Genomic DNA, 17,382 nt, shown 5'->3' with positions numbered 1-17,382 from the left:
TATGTCCAAGTCAATGACACTTAATTTGTTTTTATATAACACCTTAATGTAATAAAACGTTCCAAAGCATTTCTGAGGAATGTTACAAAACAACATTTGACAACAAGCCACATAAGGAAATATTAGTGCAGGTGACCAAAAACTTGGGCAAAGGCGTAGCTTTTAAGGAGTATCTTGAAGAGGAAAGTGAGGTAGAGAGGCAGAGAGCTTCAGGGATGAAATTCCACATTCCAATTTAACATCCTGCAGCAAGAGCTGGTCGAAGGAGTTGACAATTTTCGAGTGCAGGCAAGTCAATGAAGCCGGTAGATGGGGAGGATTGGAGGCGGTGGAGTGGGCAGTGAGATGTTATAAAGGTCCACTGGAGGCTTCGACACCCGAGTAAATTGCAGTGGCCCCGCGGTCGCAGCGAACGGTCCTGGGAGCAGCTGCGGGCCGCGGTTCTCAGTAAAATGGCGGAGTCAACGGCCGCCATCTTGAGCGGGGTCAATGTGCAGCAGTACGCATGCGCAGACATCCCTGTCCCTGTCAGCAGGAGGAGAGAATATTGTGCATTTCTATAAAAACAAAAAACTGCAGATGCTGAAAATCCAATACAAAAACAGAAACACCTGGAAAAACTCAGCTGGTCCGGCAGCATCAATGGAGAGAAAGGCGGAGTTTACGTTTCGAGTCCGTATGACTTCTTCAGAACTCGAGAGTCATATGGACTCGAAACGTTAACTCTGTCTTTCTCTCCACAGATGCTGTCAGACCTGCTGAGTTTTTTTCCAGCATTTTTTGTTTTTGTTTCAGATTTCCAGCATCCGCAGTATTTTGCTTTTATCTAGGTCTTTAAAATCCTCATTAGGATGGGCAGGTCGATGCGGACAGAATGTTTCCACTTGTTGGTCTGTCCAATGTTGGAGGTCTTGTGTACACAATAGTTACAAATAAATCCAACAGGAAAACTGGAGATATTTCTTTCCTCAGGCAGTAATTAAAATGTGGAACTCGCTACTACAGTAAGTGGCTGAGAAAAATACCTGAGACTCTTTCAAAAAGAAATTAAATGAGAACATGAGAGAAAAGGGATTAGAAAGATCAGCTGAAAGGCTGAGATTAGGTTGGCAGAATGGGAGGAGATTTGTGTGGAGTAGAAACTCCAGTACAGACTAGATAAACCGAATGGCCTGTTTGTGTAATGTACACAGTGTAATTCTTTGTAAACTTATTTTACAGGGTAATAGAAGAGGAGGATCTGCAGACAGGAATATCAAATCAAACCTCACGTCTGACAGAGTCAGCTGGGTCATTGGGATCTGAAGATTTGTACATCTGAAGGGATTTAATCGACCGCCTCAGCTGGAAACTGGTGAGAGGCTGTTCACCTGCTCCTCCTGTGTGAAGGGATTGATACAGCTGGTAAACATGCTGACACGACAGCGAGCTCAAAATAGTGAGAGGCTGTTCACCTGCTCTGCGTGTGGGAAGAAATTCATGTGCTCATCCAACCTGCTGGCACACCAACTCGATCACTTTGATGAGAAGCCTCTTCAATGCTCTCACTCTGGGAAAAGTTTTGAAACCTCTGAGGAACTGGTCCAGCAGCAGCGAGTTCACACTGATGAGAGACCGTTCAGCTGCTCCCACTGCGGGAAGAGGTTCAGGCTGTCTTCCTGCCTCGCGGAGCACCAGCTCCTTCACACACACGAGAGGCCGTTCAGCTGCTCTCTCTGTGGGGAGTCGTTCAGTGAGTCAGGGCATCTCACTGAGCACCAGCGAGTTCACACCAAGGACAGGCCATTCTGCTGCTCCCAGTGTGGGAAGGCATTCACTCAGTTTTCAAGCTACACTAAGCACCAACTGGTTCACTCCGATGAGAGACCTTTTAAATGCTCCGAATGTGAGAAAACCTTTAAAAGAAGCATTGATCTGCTGAGGCACCAGTGCATTCACACTGGGGAGAGGCCGTTCCCCTGCTCTGTGTGTGGAAAAAGATTCATTCATTCTTTCCACCTTCTGACACATAAGCGTGGTCACACTGGGGAGAGACCATTCATCTGCTCCGTGTGTGGGAAGGGTTTCATTCGGTCATCCAGCCTTCTTATGCACCAACGGATTCACACCGGGGAGAGACCATTCACCTGCTCCATATGTGGCAAGGGATTCACTCGTTCAAACCAAGTTCTGATACACAAGCGAGTTCATACTGGAGAGAGACCTTTCACCTGCTCCGTGTGTGGGAAGAGATTCACTCAGTCAGCCAACTTGCGGACACATCAGTGGGTTCACACTGGGGAGAGGCCATTCATCTGCTCCGTATGTGGCAAGAGTTTCTCTCGTTTGTCCTACCTTGAGGTACATGAGCGATTTCACACCGGTGTGAGGCCGTTCACCTGCTCCACGTGTGGGAAGAGATTCGCTCATTCTTCCCATCTGGTGAGACACCAGCGCAGTCACACTGGAGAGAGGCCGTTCACCTGCACAGTGTGTGGGAAGGGATTCACTTGTTCATCTTATCTGGTGAGACATCAGCGCATTCACACTAGGGAGAAGCTGTTCACCTGCTCCTTGTGTGGGAAGGGATTCACTGGTTCAACCCACCTGCTGAGACACCACCGCATTCATATGGGGTTGAGGCCGTTCTCCTGTTCTGTGTGTGAGAAGGGATTCACTAATTCATCCAACCTGCTGAGACACCAACGAATTCACACTGGGGAGAGGCCGTTCACCTGCTCCATGTGTGAGAAGAGATTTACTCGGTCATCCGACCTGCTGAGACATAAGCGAGTTCATATGTTACCAGAAAAGTTGGATTCAGTTGTTGATGCTGAGAATCACATCCAGAACTGAACCTTTTCTCCTTTCTAACTCTAGATTATTTCAGTTTTCATACCTTCAGTTACTCTCATGGACAAGTCCCAGCTCCCCGTACCTCCCAGAGTGTCTCAACTTTTTACGATTTACATCAATGACTGAGATGAGGGGAGTGAAGACATGGTGGCTAAATTTGCAGAGGACACAAAGATAGATAGGAAAGTATGTTGTGAAGAGGGCATGAGGAGGTTGCAGATGGATATAGGTAGGTTGAGTGAGTGGACAAAGACCTGGCAAATGGAGTTTAATGTGGGAAAATGTGAAGTTCACTTTGGCAGGGAGAATGAAAAAGCAGAGTATTACTTAAATGGAGAACGGCTGCATAATTCTGAGGTGCAGAGGGATTTAGGTATTCTAGTACATGAGTCACAAAAAGTTATTAAGCAGGAACAGCAAGTAATTAAGAAGGCTAATGGAATGCAATCCTTTATTATGAGAGGGATTGAACATAAATGTAAGGATTTCACGCTTGAGTTATACAGGACATTGGTGAGATCGCACCTCGAATACTGTATACAGTTTTAGTCTCCTTATTTAAGGAAGGATAGAAATACATTGGAGGCGGTTCAAAGGAGGTTTACTAGATTGATACCTGGAATGAGTGGGTTGTCTTATGAGGAAAGGTTGGACAGACTGGTCTTGTTTCCACTGGAGTTTAGAAGAGTGACGGGTGATTTGATTGAAGTTTACAAGATCCTGAACGGCCTTGACAAGGTGGATGTCGAAAGGATGTTTCCTCTTGTGGGTGAGTCTAGGGGGCACTGTTTTAAAATCAGGGTCGCCCTTTTAGGACAGAAATGAAAATTTTATCTCTCTCAGAGCATTGTGCAACTTTGGAACTCTGCCTCAGAAGGCGGTGGAGGCGGGGTCACTGAATATTTTTAAGGCACAGGTAAATAGATTCTTGTTAGGTGAGGGAATCAAAGGTTATCAGGATTGAAACATAAGATCAGCCATGATCTTATTGAATGGTGGAGCAGGCTCAAGGGGCCGAATGGTCTACTCCAGTTCCTATTTCTTAAGTTATTATGTCTCTCCTAGCCTTGGCATCCAGGGAAGGATAACACACCCAGGATCATTATTGGTAAAATTTTGCTGAACATTTCTGAAAAAAGAGACATGCTGTTGAAGTTTTTCATCCTGCACTCATCAGGACAGATTTGTAAGAATACCAATTGTAAATGGAACAATGATTTATACTACATGAGAGGAGGGGCTGATTGGTTGGCAAGAGGACTCTGATTGGTAGAGGTGTTACCATGGAAAATGCACCAGGCAGTAGTTAACTGCCAAGCTTTTGTTTAAATTCAAACCAGGTAGGTCGACTCTGATTGGTCATGGGAAATGAACCAGGGAATGACTGTCCCTAAGCTTTTGTTTTTTTGAGAAAGCGCAGTGTGTGGACATGCTCTTTCTGTTTGCAAAGGACGGGACCCTGTGTGTGAATACATGAGTTTCTAGCATGTGTAAGTGAGCTATACCGTGAGCATGACTGATAATTTTAAATTGTTTGTCAGTGTCATTCTTAGCACAATCAGATTTGTTTAGTAAGCGCTGTCCAATTGCAGAGTCGTTTATCATGTTGGACACTTAGTTCTGAGATTTGCAAGCATGGGCTGGTTTATTATGGTCAGCACTTTGCCTGTTGTGAACAGCCGAAGGGACGCGCTGTTTGACAAGAATGATACCAGAAATGTTTGTGTTGACATATGAGGAAAGGATTGACAGGCTGGGTCTCTTCTCTCTTGGATAAAGGAGACTGAGAGGTGACCTAATCGAGGCCTTTAAATTGATGAAAGGTTTTGATAGAGAGGATACAGAGAGAATGCTTCCTCTTGTGGGGAAGAGAGACCATCAATATAAGATAGTCACCAAGAATCCAATAGGGAATTCAGAAGAAACTTCCTAACCCAGAGAGTGGTGAGAATGTGGAACTCACTATCACAGGGAGTGGGTGAAGTGTATAGTATGGATGTATTTAAGGGGAAACGAGATAAGCACAAGAGGGAGAAGGGAGTAGAGGGTTACAGTGATAGATTTAGATGAGGAAAGATGGGAGGAGGCTCGAGTGGATCATAAACACCAGCATGGACTGGTTAGGCTGAATGGCCTATTTCTGTGCCTTATATCCTCTGTAATCCTATGTAATCGAGCTCTGAATCCACTGTATTATTTCTGTTTGTGTCTGGAAGCAGCATGGCATTAACCTGAAGACTAAACTCAGACTCTCCCAGGCCATTGTCCTTACCACCCTGCTGTATGGAGCAGAATCCTGGGTCTGCTATCGGAGCCACGTCAAAGCTCTGGAACGCTTCCACCAAAGGCACCTGAGGTCCATCACGAGGATTCGATGGCAGGACAAAATCACAAAACAACGAGGTCTCCATCGTGCTGGACTCAACAGCACAGAGACCACCCTCCAGAAAATTCCACTTGGATGGCCAGGCCATGTCCCCCACATGGATGATGACAGAATCCCCAAGCAGATCGTCAATGGGGAACTGTCTCAGGGTAAACAACATCAAGGTGGTCAGTACAAAGAGTACAAGGACACCCTCAAAAAAGAGCCTTACAAACTTGTGCATTGCAGACCACCTCTCTGGGGAAAACATTGCAGCCGACCGGCCCATGTGGAGGCAAACACTGAAATTTGGTTCAGCATGTTTCAAGGACCATCTACTCCAGACTCACAACATTCGATGTGCCCAGAGGAAGACCAGTGGTGGAGCAGCTGCAGAAGTTCCCCCGGTACCAACAACGACAACATGAACTGCCAGTCCATGGCAATCCCACATCAGACTCTTCAGTCATGAGAGGAGCCACAGAAAACGATGCAATCATTGACAGCTTGGACATACTCGAACAACGAGGCATCTACCCCAACATTACCCGTGTTCCCCGGATCAGGGAACGATACTCTGTCTGTATGATTGCAGTGTTGTTAATAAAGTCAGGAAAAGACAATCTATTGTTGTGAGTTTGATTATCACAAGAAATCACAAGATTCAACAGTTAGAGTCAACAAGATGAACAAGGAAACACATCACGGCCCAATATTCCAGCTCGATATTCCCAGGAGAACGTCTTATCTAACACCTCGAGTGGACAGAACAGAGAAAGATCCCATCTGTAAGAAACCCTCGAATCATTTGTAAATATCTTTCAAATGTTGACAGGTTCCAACTGTCAGTTTCTATTACATTGAAGTCAACGGAAGGTGAGAGCGTAGTTATTCTAGAACCATAAAGAACACTAGTTCGACCACAGCTAGAGTACTGAGTACAGGTCACCACATTACAGGAAGGATGTGATTGCACTGGAGAGGGTACAGAAGAGATTTATCTGGATGTTGCCCAGATTGGGGAACTTTAACTGTGAGGAAAGATCTGATAGACTGGGATTGTTTTCTGTGGAACAGAGGTGGCTGAGGGGAGATTTAATTGAGATATATAAAATTATGAGGGGCCCAGATAGAGCGGACAGGACCTATTTCATTAACAGAGAGATCAATAACCAAGGGGCAAAGATTTAAACTAATTGATGGAGGATTAGAGAGGAGTTGAGTAATGTTTTCACCCAGAGGGTGGTTGGGGATCTGGAACTCACTGTCTGAAAGGGTGGTAGAGGCAGAAACTCTCATCACATTTAAGAAACACTCCAATATACAGCTGGAGGTGCTGTAACCTCCAGGGCTACAAGAGCTGGAAAGTGGGATTAGACTGGATAACTAATTTTCGGCCAGCACATGCATGATGGGCTCAATGGCCTCCTCTGTGCTGTAAATTTCTGTGATGACAAGTGGTCCTCGTGTTTTTATCCGAGACAGGCCTCAGCCCAGTCATTTGCTCCAAGTGTTGATGTGATGGTTGAAGCTAAGAGGTGTCAGATGTTGGGAGCAGCAGGAGCAGTAAATAAATGGAAATGTCAGAAAATACTGATGTAGTTTATCTGTATATAGTTCCATTTTAATAACTTCTGCTGAATGTGACCCTCACCCAGTGCCAGGATATCAGATCAGAGCCACCATGGAAAATGAGTTTGACACTCCTGAGACTCTGTAACTTCCTCCAGCTCCACAACCCTCTGTGTAAATACAAGGTGTTGTTGTTGGATTACACCCAGAGATAGACAATGTCAACCTGATTCTCCTCATCCACAAACACAACAACTTCTCCACAAAACACAAACAGGTTTGTAAATTGCGACCTCATTTTCCAGAAGCCGTGTTGAGGATCTCTAATGGCTCCTTCTCTTCCCCAGTGATCAGAAACAGCATCTCTTAGGATCCCTTCAAGCATCTTCCCTGTGATCGACATCACACTGATGGGCCTGGCTCTGCTTTGTCTCCAATTCAGAAAGTGGGAACTAAGTGAGCTGCCTTCCAATCTCAGGGAACAATCCCCAACTCTGTTGAGCTGTTGAAGATTCGGCCAAGGGGCTCAAAGAGCAGCCATCCCATCTCTTTAAGCTGCCTTGGGTGGGTATCATCTGGACCTGGAGCACCATCTAGTTTGAGATTTCCTATTTTATCCAGGATGACAATCACTTTCTACTTTAATATTGATGATGTTACTGTCAACAGCACATCCCACAGCTGGAATCTGAACATCATCCACAGGAGTGCAGACTGATGTGAAATAGTCATTTAACAGCTCTGTTATATCCTGGCAATCTGTTTCAATCTGTCCTGAGCTGACTTTCAAAACCATCTTTAACTATCTTCTCACTCCTGATGGAGCTGGAAAAGTTGTCACTATTATTCCTATATTGGTTCACCACCTTCCTTTCCAAAGATTGCTTCACTTCTCCAACAGCTGCTTGTGTCTCCCTCAATTGTGGGTGATATTTGTCCCTATTCTCCTGGACACTGAATCCATCTTGTTCTAAACTGGGTTCAATGTCAGACAGTTCAGGGAGTCGGGAATCATTCACCCCTAGACCTACACTGACAGGTAAAACCCCAGACAGCTCCTCAGTAAGGATTCCTTGGTTTTTCACCATGTATTAGTCAGGATACTGAAACCCACCTTTCTGACAGTCCAATCCTGGAGGCCCCACTCCCCGAGCCTACAACCTTCAGCAGGGTCAGTGGTGGAGTTCCACAGCGGGAGTGATCCCAGAGTAACTGTTGGGATTGCACCACCATGGATATCCTGAGTTGTCTATTTATAGTTATCCTGGTGTCTAACACACGCACATCAATAAAACAGGGAATTCCTGGAAACACGGTGCAGATCCTTCTTTATCTGGAGATCAAATGTCTGTGGTATAATTGTCCCAGCAGTTAACAGGCTCCTGTGAACTCCACTATCTGCTCTTTCAATGCAGATTTTAACAAATGTCTTTCAAATAAATTAACATTGTCCTGAAATGGTAGCTGTCGTATAATTACCACAGTCATTTTCAGGCTGGAAACTTAAACCTGCCATTTCTCTTTCAAGACAAGAACACATCACAGTTTTACACCAATCTCTGATTTGACAGCACATTTCCAGCATTCACTGTTGAAAAACAGAAATTGCTGCAAAATCTCAGCAGGTCTGGCAGCATCTGCAGAGAGAAAAACAGAGTTAACGTTTTAAGCCCAATATGGCTCTTCTTCGGTTCCAAAACATGAACTCTGTTTCTGTCTCCACAGATCCTGCCAGACCTGCTGAGATTTTCCAGCATTTTCTGTTTTTATTTTAGACATCCACAGTATTTTGCTTTATTTCACTGTTGTTCTTCCTGATTCTAAACACAATTGTAAAGGAGCCTTTTGTCCCATCTGAACCATGGAAAAAAGCAGCTGACACACATTTCTTCCACACTTCAGGATTAACCCACACAAAATCTCTTCAGTGTCAGTGAAGAGATGAGAAAGACAAAAGTGCCATTTGTCCCTCTCAGTGTGACCCTGAAGGACTGTGTCCAGGCTGAAGTTCTGTTCCTGCCGTATGACCCTCCCCCAGATTGTCCTTTCTGAGCTCCAGCCAGGTGATGTTAAACACTCAGGTGGGAAAGACAAAAATCTACAACAATATGTTCAAAACAAAGCTGATTTATTTGACATTTATCCAAATGTTAAACTCCAGCCCAGTTAGAGGGATAATGAACATCATCAGAAGCAAACTCCAGCTCTCAGGATGAACATGGTCCAGTCCTGGATGTGATTAACAGCTGCAAGAACAGCAGAATCCAACCCCTGCAGTCACTTGTAAACTGACTGGTGTCAGTAGGTGAGATGACCGAGTGAATCTCTTCCCACGCATGGAGCAGGTGAACCGCCTGTCACCAGTGTGAATGTGTTTGTGTGTCAGCAGGTCCACTTTGCTATTAAATCTCTGTTCACACAATTTAGAAAAGGTTTCTTATCAGTGTGAACAAGTTTATGTGTTTTAAGGTGGGATGACTGAGTGAATCTCTTCCCACACATGGAATAGGTGAACGGTGTCGCCCCAGTGCGAGTGCGCTGCTGGACACTTGAGTTCACATGATCAACAGTACCCGGTCCCAGTGAGAGCACCTGAATGATCTTGTCAGTGTGAACACGTTGTTGGTACGTGAGCTCCACAGGATTTCCATAGCACTTCCTACAATCCAGAGATTGAAAAGATCGTCCCAGTGTGAACTCACTGGTTTGTCAACAGGTTGAATGAATGAGGGAATCCTTCCCCACATGGAGCAGGTGAATGACCTCTTCCTGGTGTGAACTCGCTGGTGTTGCTGCAGGATGGACAATCGCCTGAACCTCTTCCCGTAGTGAGAGCAGATGAATGGAGCGGAACCAGAGTGAATGTTCTGGAGCATCATCAGTGAATGTAGGTTTTTAAACCTTGATCTAAGCATTTAAAGCCTCTCTCTGGGGTATGAACTTGCTGGTGTGTATGGAGGCTGGATGGAGAAAGAGGCGGACAAGGAGGAAATCCCAGTGGGGTAGTGGAAGAGAGGGAAGCAGCAGAGGCAGCTGATCGGATTGTCTCAATCTTAGTGACAAAGAAGCTCCATGAGATCCTCACACTTGTTGTTGGGGGTGAGGATGGAGGAGACAGGGGAGAGGGAGAGCACTTCAAAAGGAACTAACTTGTGTTAGAGATATTAAAAAGGCTTGACATACTGTAGGTTTAACACAAAGCTGATTTATTTGACTTTTATCCACAATATTAACCACGATAACTGGACTGGAGTTTATTAACATCAGCAGAAAAATACCCCATTGAACATGGTTCAGTCCTGGATGTGATTAACAGCAAAATCCATCACTGTAGTTATTCATGAACTCGCTGGTGTCTCACCAGGTGAGATGAGCGAGCAAATCTCTTATTACACACAAAGCAGGTGAAATGGCTTCTCCTCAGTGTGAACTCTCTGGTGTATCAGCAGGTGGGATGAGATAGTGAATCCCTGCCCGCACTCAGCAGGTGAATGGCCTCGACCCAGTGTGAACTCGCTGGTGTGTCAGCAGGTTGGTTAAGGTAGTGAATCCCTTCCCACACACAGAACAGGTGAATGGCCTCTCCTCAGTGTGAGTGCGCTGATGTATCAGCAGTTTGGATGACTGAATGAATCCTTTCCCACACTCAGTGCAGGTGAATGGCCTCTCTCCAGTGTGAATGCGCTGATGTATCAGCAGGTTGGATGAGGTAGTGAAACCCTTCCCACACTCGGGGCAGGTGAATGGTCTCTCTCCAGTGTGAACTCGCTCGTGTATCAGGAGGTTGGTTAACCGAGTGAATACCTTCCCACATTCAGTGCAAGTAAATGGCCTCTCCCCAGTGTGAATCCGCTGGTGTACAGTGAGCTGAGATGATTGTCTGAACCCCGTCTCGCAATGAGAGCACCTGAACGGTCTCTCGTCAGTGTGAACACGTTGATGGAGCATCAGTTCACTGGAACTTTTAAAGCATTTCCCACACTCTGGACAATTAAAAGGTTTCTCCCCAGTGTGAATTCGCTGGTGTCTCAGGAGGTGGGATGACCAACGGAATCCTTTGGCACACACGGAGCAGGTGAATGGCTTCTCCCCAGTGTGACTGTGTTGATGAGTTTCCAGCTCAGACGGGAATCTGAATCCCTCCTCACACTCCCCACGTTTCCACCGTTTCTCCCCAGTGTGGCTGCACTTGTGTTTCAACAGGTCAAATGATCGACTGAAGCCTCGTCCACAGACAAAACACGTGTACGGTTTCTCTCCACTGTGAATGGTGCTTTTTCCTTCCATGATCAAAATCCGATGGTATTCAGGTTATGATAAATTAGGCAACTTCATCAGATCCTGATGTGATGATTGAGTTTCCCGACAGTGAATCCTCCCCTTCTAATACCCTGTGAAATTGATTGAAAACAGAAAAAAGGGAGTGAGAGAGAACCCACAAAAACACAAAGGCAGGTTGTGAAATTGAGCTGAATGAATCTGTTAATTTGTGAGGCCAGGACTAGGAAAAAGTGAATGTGAAAGCTGCTGGACTGTCATAAAAACCCAACTGGTTCACTCATGTCCTTCAGGGAAGGGAACCTTTCTGGGCCTACACAACAATCTGTTCTCTATGGGAGGGGACAGAGAGAGGTGGGGATGTGGGAGAAGTGGGGGGGGATGAGGCAAGGAAGAGGGATTTTATATATCTTCAACTCAACCAGAACTTTGACATAATCTCCCAAATCCTGACACTCTACCACCGAGAAGGATCAGGATAGCAGGTCTCTGGGAACAGTATCACCTCCAAGTCACACACTGTCCTGACTTGTCTGACATCCAGAACTGGATGAGCACAAATTTCCTTCATTTAAATATTGAGAAGACTGAAGCCATTGTCTTCAGTCCCACAACAAACTCCACTCCCTGGCCACCGACTCCATCCCTCTCCCTGGCAACTGGGTGAGGTTGGAGCAGACTCTTCACAACGTCAGAATAATATTTGACTCCAAGAAGAGTTTATGGCCAGATATCCCCATCATCACCAAGATCGCCTACTTCCACCTCAGTAACATCACCCGACTCTGCTCATCTGCTGCTGAAACCCTCATCATTCCTTTGTTACCTCTAGACTTAACAATCCTAACACACTCCCAGCCGGCCTCCCATATTAAACCACCTCCCTCCATCCGGAGGTCATCCAAAACTCTGCTGCCCGTGTGCTTACTCACACCAAGTCTTGTTCACCCATCACCCCTGTGCTCGCTGACATACAAAGGTTTCTGTTCAAGAAGCATCTAAATTTTAAACTTCCCATCCTTATTTTCAATTATATCCATGGCCCCGCCCTACCTCTGTAATCTCCTCCAGCCTCACAACCCTCTGAGATCTTTGTGCTCATCTAATTCCTCAGCATTCCTGATTTTAACTGTTCCACTATTAATTGGCTGCACCTTCAGTTTCCCAAGGCCATAAACTGTGGAATATCATCCCTGAAGCTCTCTACCTCACTTTCCTCCTCAAGATATTCCTTAAAACCTACGCCTTTGCCCAACCTTTTGGTCACCTGCCCTAATATCTCCTTATGTGGCTCATTGTCAAATGTTGTTTTGTAACATTCCTCAGAAATGCTTTGGAACGTTTTATTACATTAAGGTGTTATATAAAAACAAATTAAGTGTCATTGACTTGGACATATATCACTGTTCTGACATCATCACTGGGTGAAAATCCTGTAATTCCTTATCTAACAGCATTGTGGGAGCACCTTCACCACATGGACTGCAGCTGTTCAAGAAGGTCAAACATCATCTTCTCCACAGGTAACTGGGGATTGGCAATATACGCTACAGGTCTTGTTAATGACACCCAGATCCCAAGAATAAATTTTAAAAACTTGTATGTAAATATGGATATGTAAAATACATTAAAAACACCTACAAAAATAATTGTTCTTTAAACAATATTCTTTTACATTGTCTGGACAGTGTCCGTTTAGCAACCTGATCCCCCCTAGAATCTACCTCCCTTGACAATTTCACATTGGAAATTTCTGGGCCTGACTGGGTTCCATAGTCCTCAGGGTTAAACCCAGCAGCTTCTCCTCCATCTCCACTCCAGCTCAAACTGATGCAACAAAGGCTTCCAAAAGGGAATTGGATAAATTGCTGGGCTATGAGGAAAGGACAGGGGAGTGGGACCAGCTGATTTGCTGTTCTGGAGAGCCAGCACGAGCATGACGGTGAAATGTCACCTTCTGAATTGCAATCACTCAATGATCCTCAGATTCAATGAAAAAGGACCAACACTGGAGGCCAGGGACCAACTTCTGCAACCAACACGCAGCCCATTACAAATCAGTTATTAAATGGTCCATCTCTGTTTCTAGACTCAGTTCTGTGAGCAACAGCTGCAATAAAACAAATGCAAAATACTGCGTTTGCTGTAAATCTGAAAGAAAAAGAGCAAATGCTGGAAATGCTCCGGGTCAGACAGTAACTGTAGAAAAAGAATGAGAGTTAACATTTCAGGATGTGCAGAATCAATTACAGGGAATAAAAATTCAGCAGAATTTTATGGTCAATCTAAGCTCAGAAGCAGAAGAGAATGATCTCTAGTGCAGGAAAAACAATTCCTGATCACGGGAAGATAAAGCTGGTAAATCAGCGGTGTATAGACGGGAGACAGGCAGCAGGGGACACCTCATTTAGACACAGCTGGCAGAAATAACAGGGAAATACCAAACATGGTTAAAATACACCCATTGTTCGACAATCCGGTTAGACAATGGAAGAGAGGTGATCAGGGAGGCAGAGGTGAAACAGAGCAATGGATGGACATAGATTCAGATCCACAGTAAAGAAGCCACACCAGCCCCAAAGCTATGGAAACCAGAGCACAGCACTAAAAGCTCTAAATTGTAGATGAATGTTCAATAATACTCACCTCTGAAACAATTTCACTGTTTTCAAATTTAAAATCTTCTGCCAGAGCCTGCAGCTGGAAAGATATTACAAGCAGTGAAAGCACCTGTAAAAGGATATTACAAAAGTCATATGTGTCAGTCCAGGTTTGAAATTCAGAGGAGACAAACGTTTATCTTGGTTTGAGTTTCCTGTGTGTTGATCCTCCCCTTCTAACCCTCTGTAAAAGGAGTTTCCAAAATTCATCACTGTTTGTCCAGGATAGAAATTCACAACATTCCCTCCTCCTGACCTAGGATTACTTAAGCAGTGACAATTTCCATTGGAAGCAGGTCAGAGAAGGTTTACTAGGCCAATTCCTGGAATGAGGGGGGTTGTCTTATGAGGAAAGGTTGAGCAGGTTGGGACTATACTCATGGGAATTTATAAGAATGAGATGTGATCTTATTGAAACATGTTAGATTCTGAGGGCTCTTGACAGATGCTGAGAGGGTGTTTCCTCTCATGGGGGAATCTAGAACAAGGGTAGGGGGCACAGTTTACAAATAAGGGGGTCTCTCATTTTACACAGAGGAGGGGAAATTTCTTATTTCAGAGGGTCATGAGTCTGTGGAATTCATTTCTCCAGAGAGCAGTGGAGTCTGGGTCATTGAATATATTCAAGGTTGAGTTAAGCAGATTTTTGATCTACAAGGGACACAAGCGTTATGTTGGGGGTGGTGGGGGGGGGGGGGTTGGGGGGGAGGGAGGGGGCGCAGACAGGATAGTAGAGTTAAGGCCACAAGCAGACCAGCTATGACCTTATTGAATGGCAGAACAGGCTCGATGGGCTGAATGGTCTCCTGATGTTCTTATTCCGGCGCTTGGGAAGACCACGCATGCGCCCTGCAGCAAATTGCCCCTTCGGAAGATGGCGGCCGTTAACCAGGGTCTGTTAACAGAAATAGAAACACCTGGAAAAACTCAGCAGGTCTGGCAGCATCGGCGGAGAAGAACAAAGTTGACGTTTCGAGTCCTCATGACCCTTCAACAGAACATCCTCTTCTCCGCCGATGCTGCCGGACCTGCTGAGTTTTTGCAGGTGTTTCTGTTTCTGTTTCGGTTTTGCATTTCCAGCATCCGCCGTTTTTTTGTTTTTAACCAGGGTCTGTTCCCCGGAGCTGCAAACGCCATTCCCATTCCTGCACAGTCTGATTCTGGGCTTGCGGCCTACATCGGGTGTTTATGAAGCCTCCTTTCCCTCCCCTCACCTCCCGGCTAAATTCCTCCCTCACCCATTTCCAAAAGCCTCTCCCGCACTCACTGGGCTCCGATCAAAGTGACATTGCGCATGCTCCCAACTGATCAGCACGGCGCCTGCGCACTGGGCTCCTGTACAGTGACTAGAGCACATTCACATCCGCACGGAATGTTGGGTAACAGCAGCGCCATTGACACTCGAAATACAAAATAGAAAATCTTTCTGTTAACCAATTGGGATAAATTAATTTTAAAAAAAGACACGTAAATGTTTGTGAATTTGTGTGCTGCTAGGTTCCATCTCCCAACGTGATTTAAATCTTTGCTCCATTCGGAATACACTGAGTTTTTAAAGCTTTTTCCAATGGTTCCCCTCTCTCTCCTCCCATGCAGGTGCTGACCCTGGCTGGGTTCAATCCCACAGTCACTGGTTCCTCTCTTTCTCTCTCTATCTTATGTTACTGAATATTCACTCTTTGATATAATGATACAGCACAGGTGGAAACTATTCAGCCCATCATGCCTGTGCTGACTTTTTGGACGATCTATCCAAGTAATTCCACAGCCCGGCTGGTACTGTCAAAACGATGCATATCTGCTGTAGTAATGCAGCAGGTGAATAGGAAATGATCTCCCAGACTCTGGGAAGATTGATTGACCAGTGTTTTGAGCTGAAATAAAACAGCAAGTACCACAAAAACTCAGCAGGTCTGGCAACTCATCTGGAGAGAGGAACAGTGTTAGTGTTTTGATTCCAATATGATTCTTTATTTTATTCAATCATGGGATGTAGGTGTCCTATCCCCAGTTGCCCTAGCTCAGAGGGCATTTAGAGTTAACCACATTGCTGTCACATGTAGTTACCATTTCACTAAAGGACATTTGTGAACCAGATGGGTAGTCATCATTCGACTTTTAATTCCAGATTTTTATTCGCAATGTGGTGGTATTATCCAGCGCATTGCCCTGGGTCTCTGGATTACTAGTTTAGCAACAATACCACTCTGCCGTCTACTCTCCTTCTTCGAAACTGAAATGGACAGCCATTTTTCCTGTACTCTGACATTAAAACTTACCGTGCTTTGTTTTTTTTATACTACAAACATGACCACTCCCTTTGCCTTTTGTTCAATCACATCTTTGTTTAATCTCTCCCGTCCTCCTGACCTTCTCTTTGTTGTACCTGACCTTCCCCACTTTTCAATGCCAGAAAACCCATCCTATTTCTCCATCTCTTCAGTTCTGAAGAAGAGTCACATTGCAGTCGAAACATTAAATCTGCTTCTCTTTCCACAGATGCTGTTAGACCTGCTGAATTTTTCCAACACCTTCCGATTTTTTTTCAGATCTCCAGCATCCGCAGTATATTGCTTTTATTTAAGGGTTCACTGGTTAGTTAAGTACAGAGTACTTGGTCGAGTTTAATTCGATAATTCTGCACACCCCACATACCACAGTGACATTATTCATAAAGGGCCAAGTGAAGGGAACATCCCTGATATGATAGAGTAGATGAATTATGGAGTTACGAATCAAGGATATTAATATGTTGTAACCTCACAAATGCCAATTAGCTGGGATGTTGCAGTTTGAAAGAACCCCACATACTTGTCCAGTGAAAGAGGCCGTGTCCATTGGACATATTAGGGCCACACCACTGTCCAATTTCACTGGTGTTCATGTAGATGGATCTCAACTTTATGAACAAGGACTGTATCAGACTGGTGCTGCATCTTATGTCCCTCATGACAGCTGTAATATCCTTATTAAATACTCAACATAATATTTAACCCAGAAATCTGAGCTTATTGTGATCACAGCCCTTCAAACTGTCACTGATGGAAACTCCAACTATTCAGAAACTATCCATTGGTTGTAACTCCCTCAGGGAAAACCTACCTCTCTGGCAAAAAAAAAACACAACTTCTCCACAACAGAAAGGAAACCACTCACCCACCACTCCAAATGCCGAATGACTTGGTATATTGCTGGTAAGTGACGGGAACAATTTTCTATTTGTAATGTGAATGTACATCAGCAGCAAGAGTTAGTGAAGAGGGTGATGTAATAACCAGGCAGACTGACTCACCAGGAAAGTTACTCCAGAGGGAATTCCATGGGATCCACCCAGAACACTGGTACTGGTACGACAGACTCCAGTTAAACGTGATTTAAAAACTTGTCAGGACCATGACCCTGATGTGACTGTGGCCAAAGAGGCCGTACACCATAGCAAAGACTTTCCCTCATCCTTTCTCAGCAAGAACTCACTCATCCAACAAGTGTGACTCTAATTTGACTTGGGTCACACTTTGATGCCTCAGAAAAGAATTATTTTTGTTCATGGATCAAATTTGGGACATGTTCCTCTTTTTCCAGTCCTCGATATGTTGCATAATTACTATTGACAACACAGGATGCACCAGGATGTCCATCACTACCTGAATCTGTGACCAAATTAACCCGGAC

At 44.9% G+C, this 17,382-nt stretch overlaps 1 protein-coding gene across 1 annotated transcript; it reads left to right on the top strand.

Moving 5' to 3' along the window:
- Positions 1-1,364: 1,364 nt before the first annotated feature.
- LOC144676470 (uncharacterized) lies at positions 1,365-2,835 on the top strand. The gene has a single exon (XM_078536885.1). It carries the CDS (start codon positions 1,411-1,413, stop codon positions 2,833-2,835), a length of 1,425 nt encoding a protein of 474 aa, XP_078393011.1. The 5' UTR covers positions 1,365-1,410.
- Positions 2,836-17,382: the final 14,547 nt, after the last annotated feature.

Source organism: Cetorhinus maximus, unplaced genomic scaffold (genome assembly GCF_964194155.1).
Source record: "Cetorhinus maximus unplaced genomic scaffold, sCetMax3.hap1.1 HAP1_SCAFFOLD_1626, whole genome shotgun sequence".
Lineage (NCBI taxonomy): Eukaryota > Metazoa > Chordata > Chondrichthyes > Lamniformes > Cetorhinidae > Cetorhinus > Cetorhinus maximus.
Note: the sequence above shows the minus strand (reverse complement) of the source record. Positions and strands in the feature narration are given on the sequence as shown.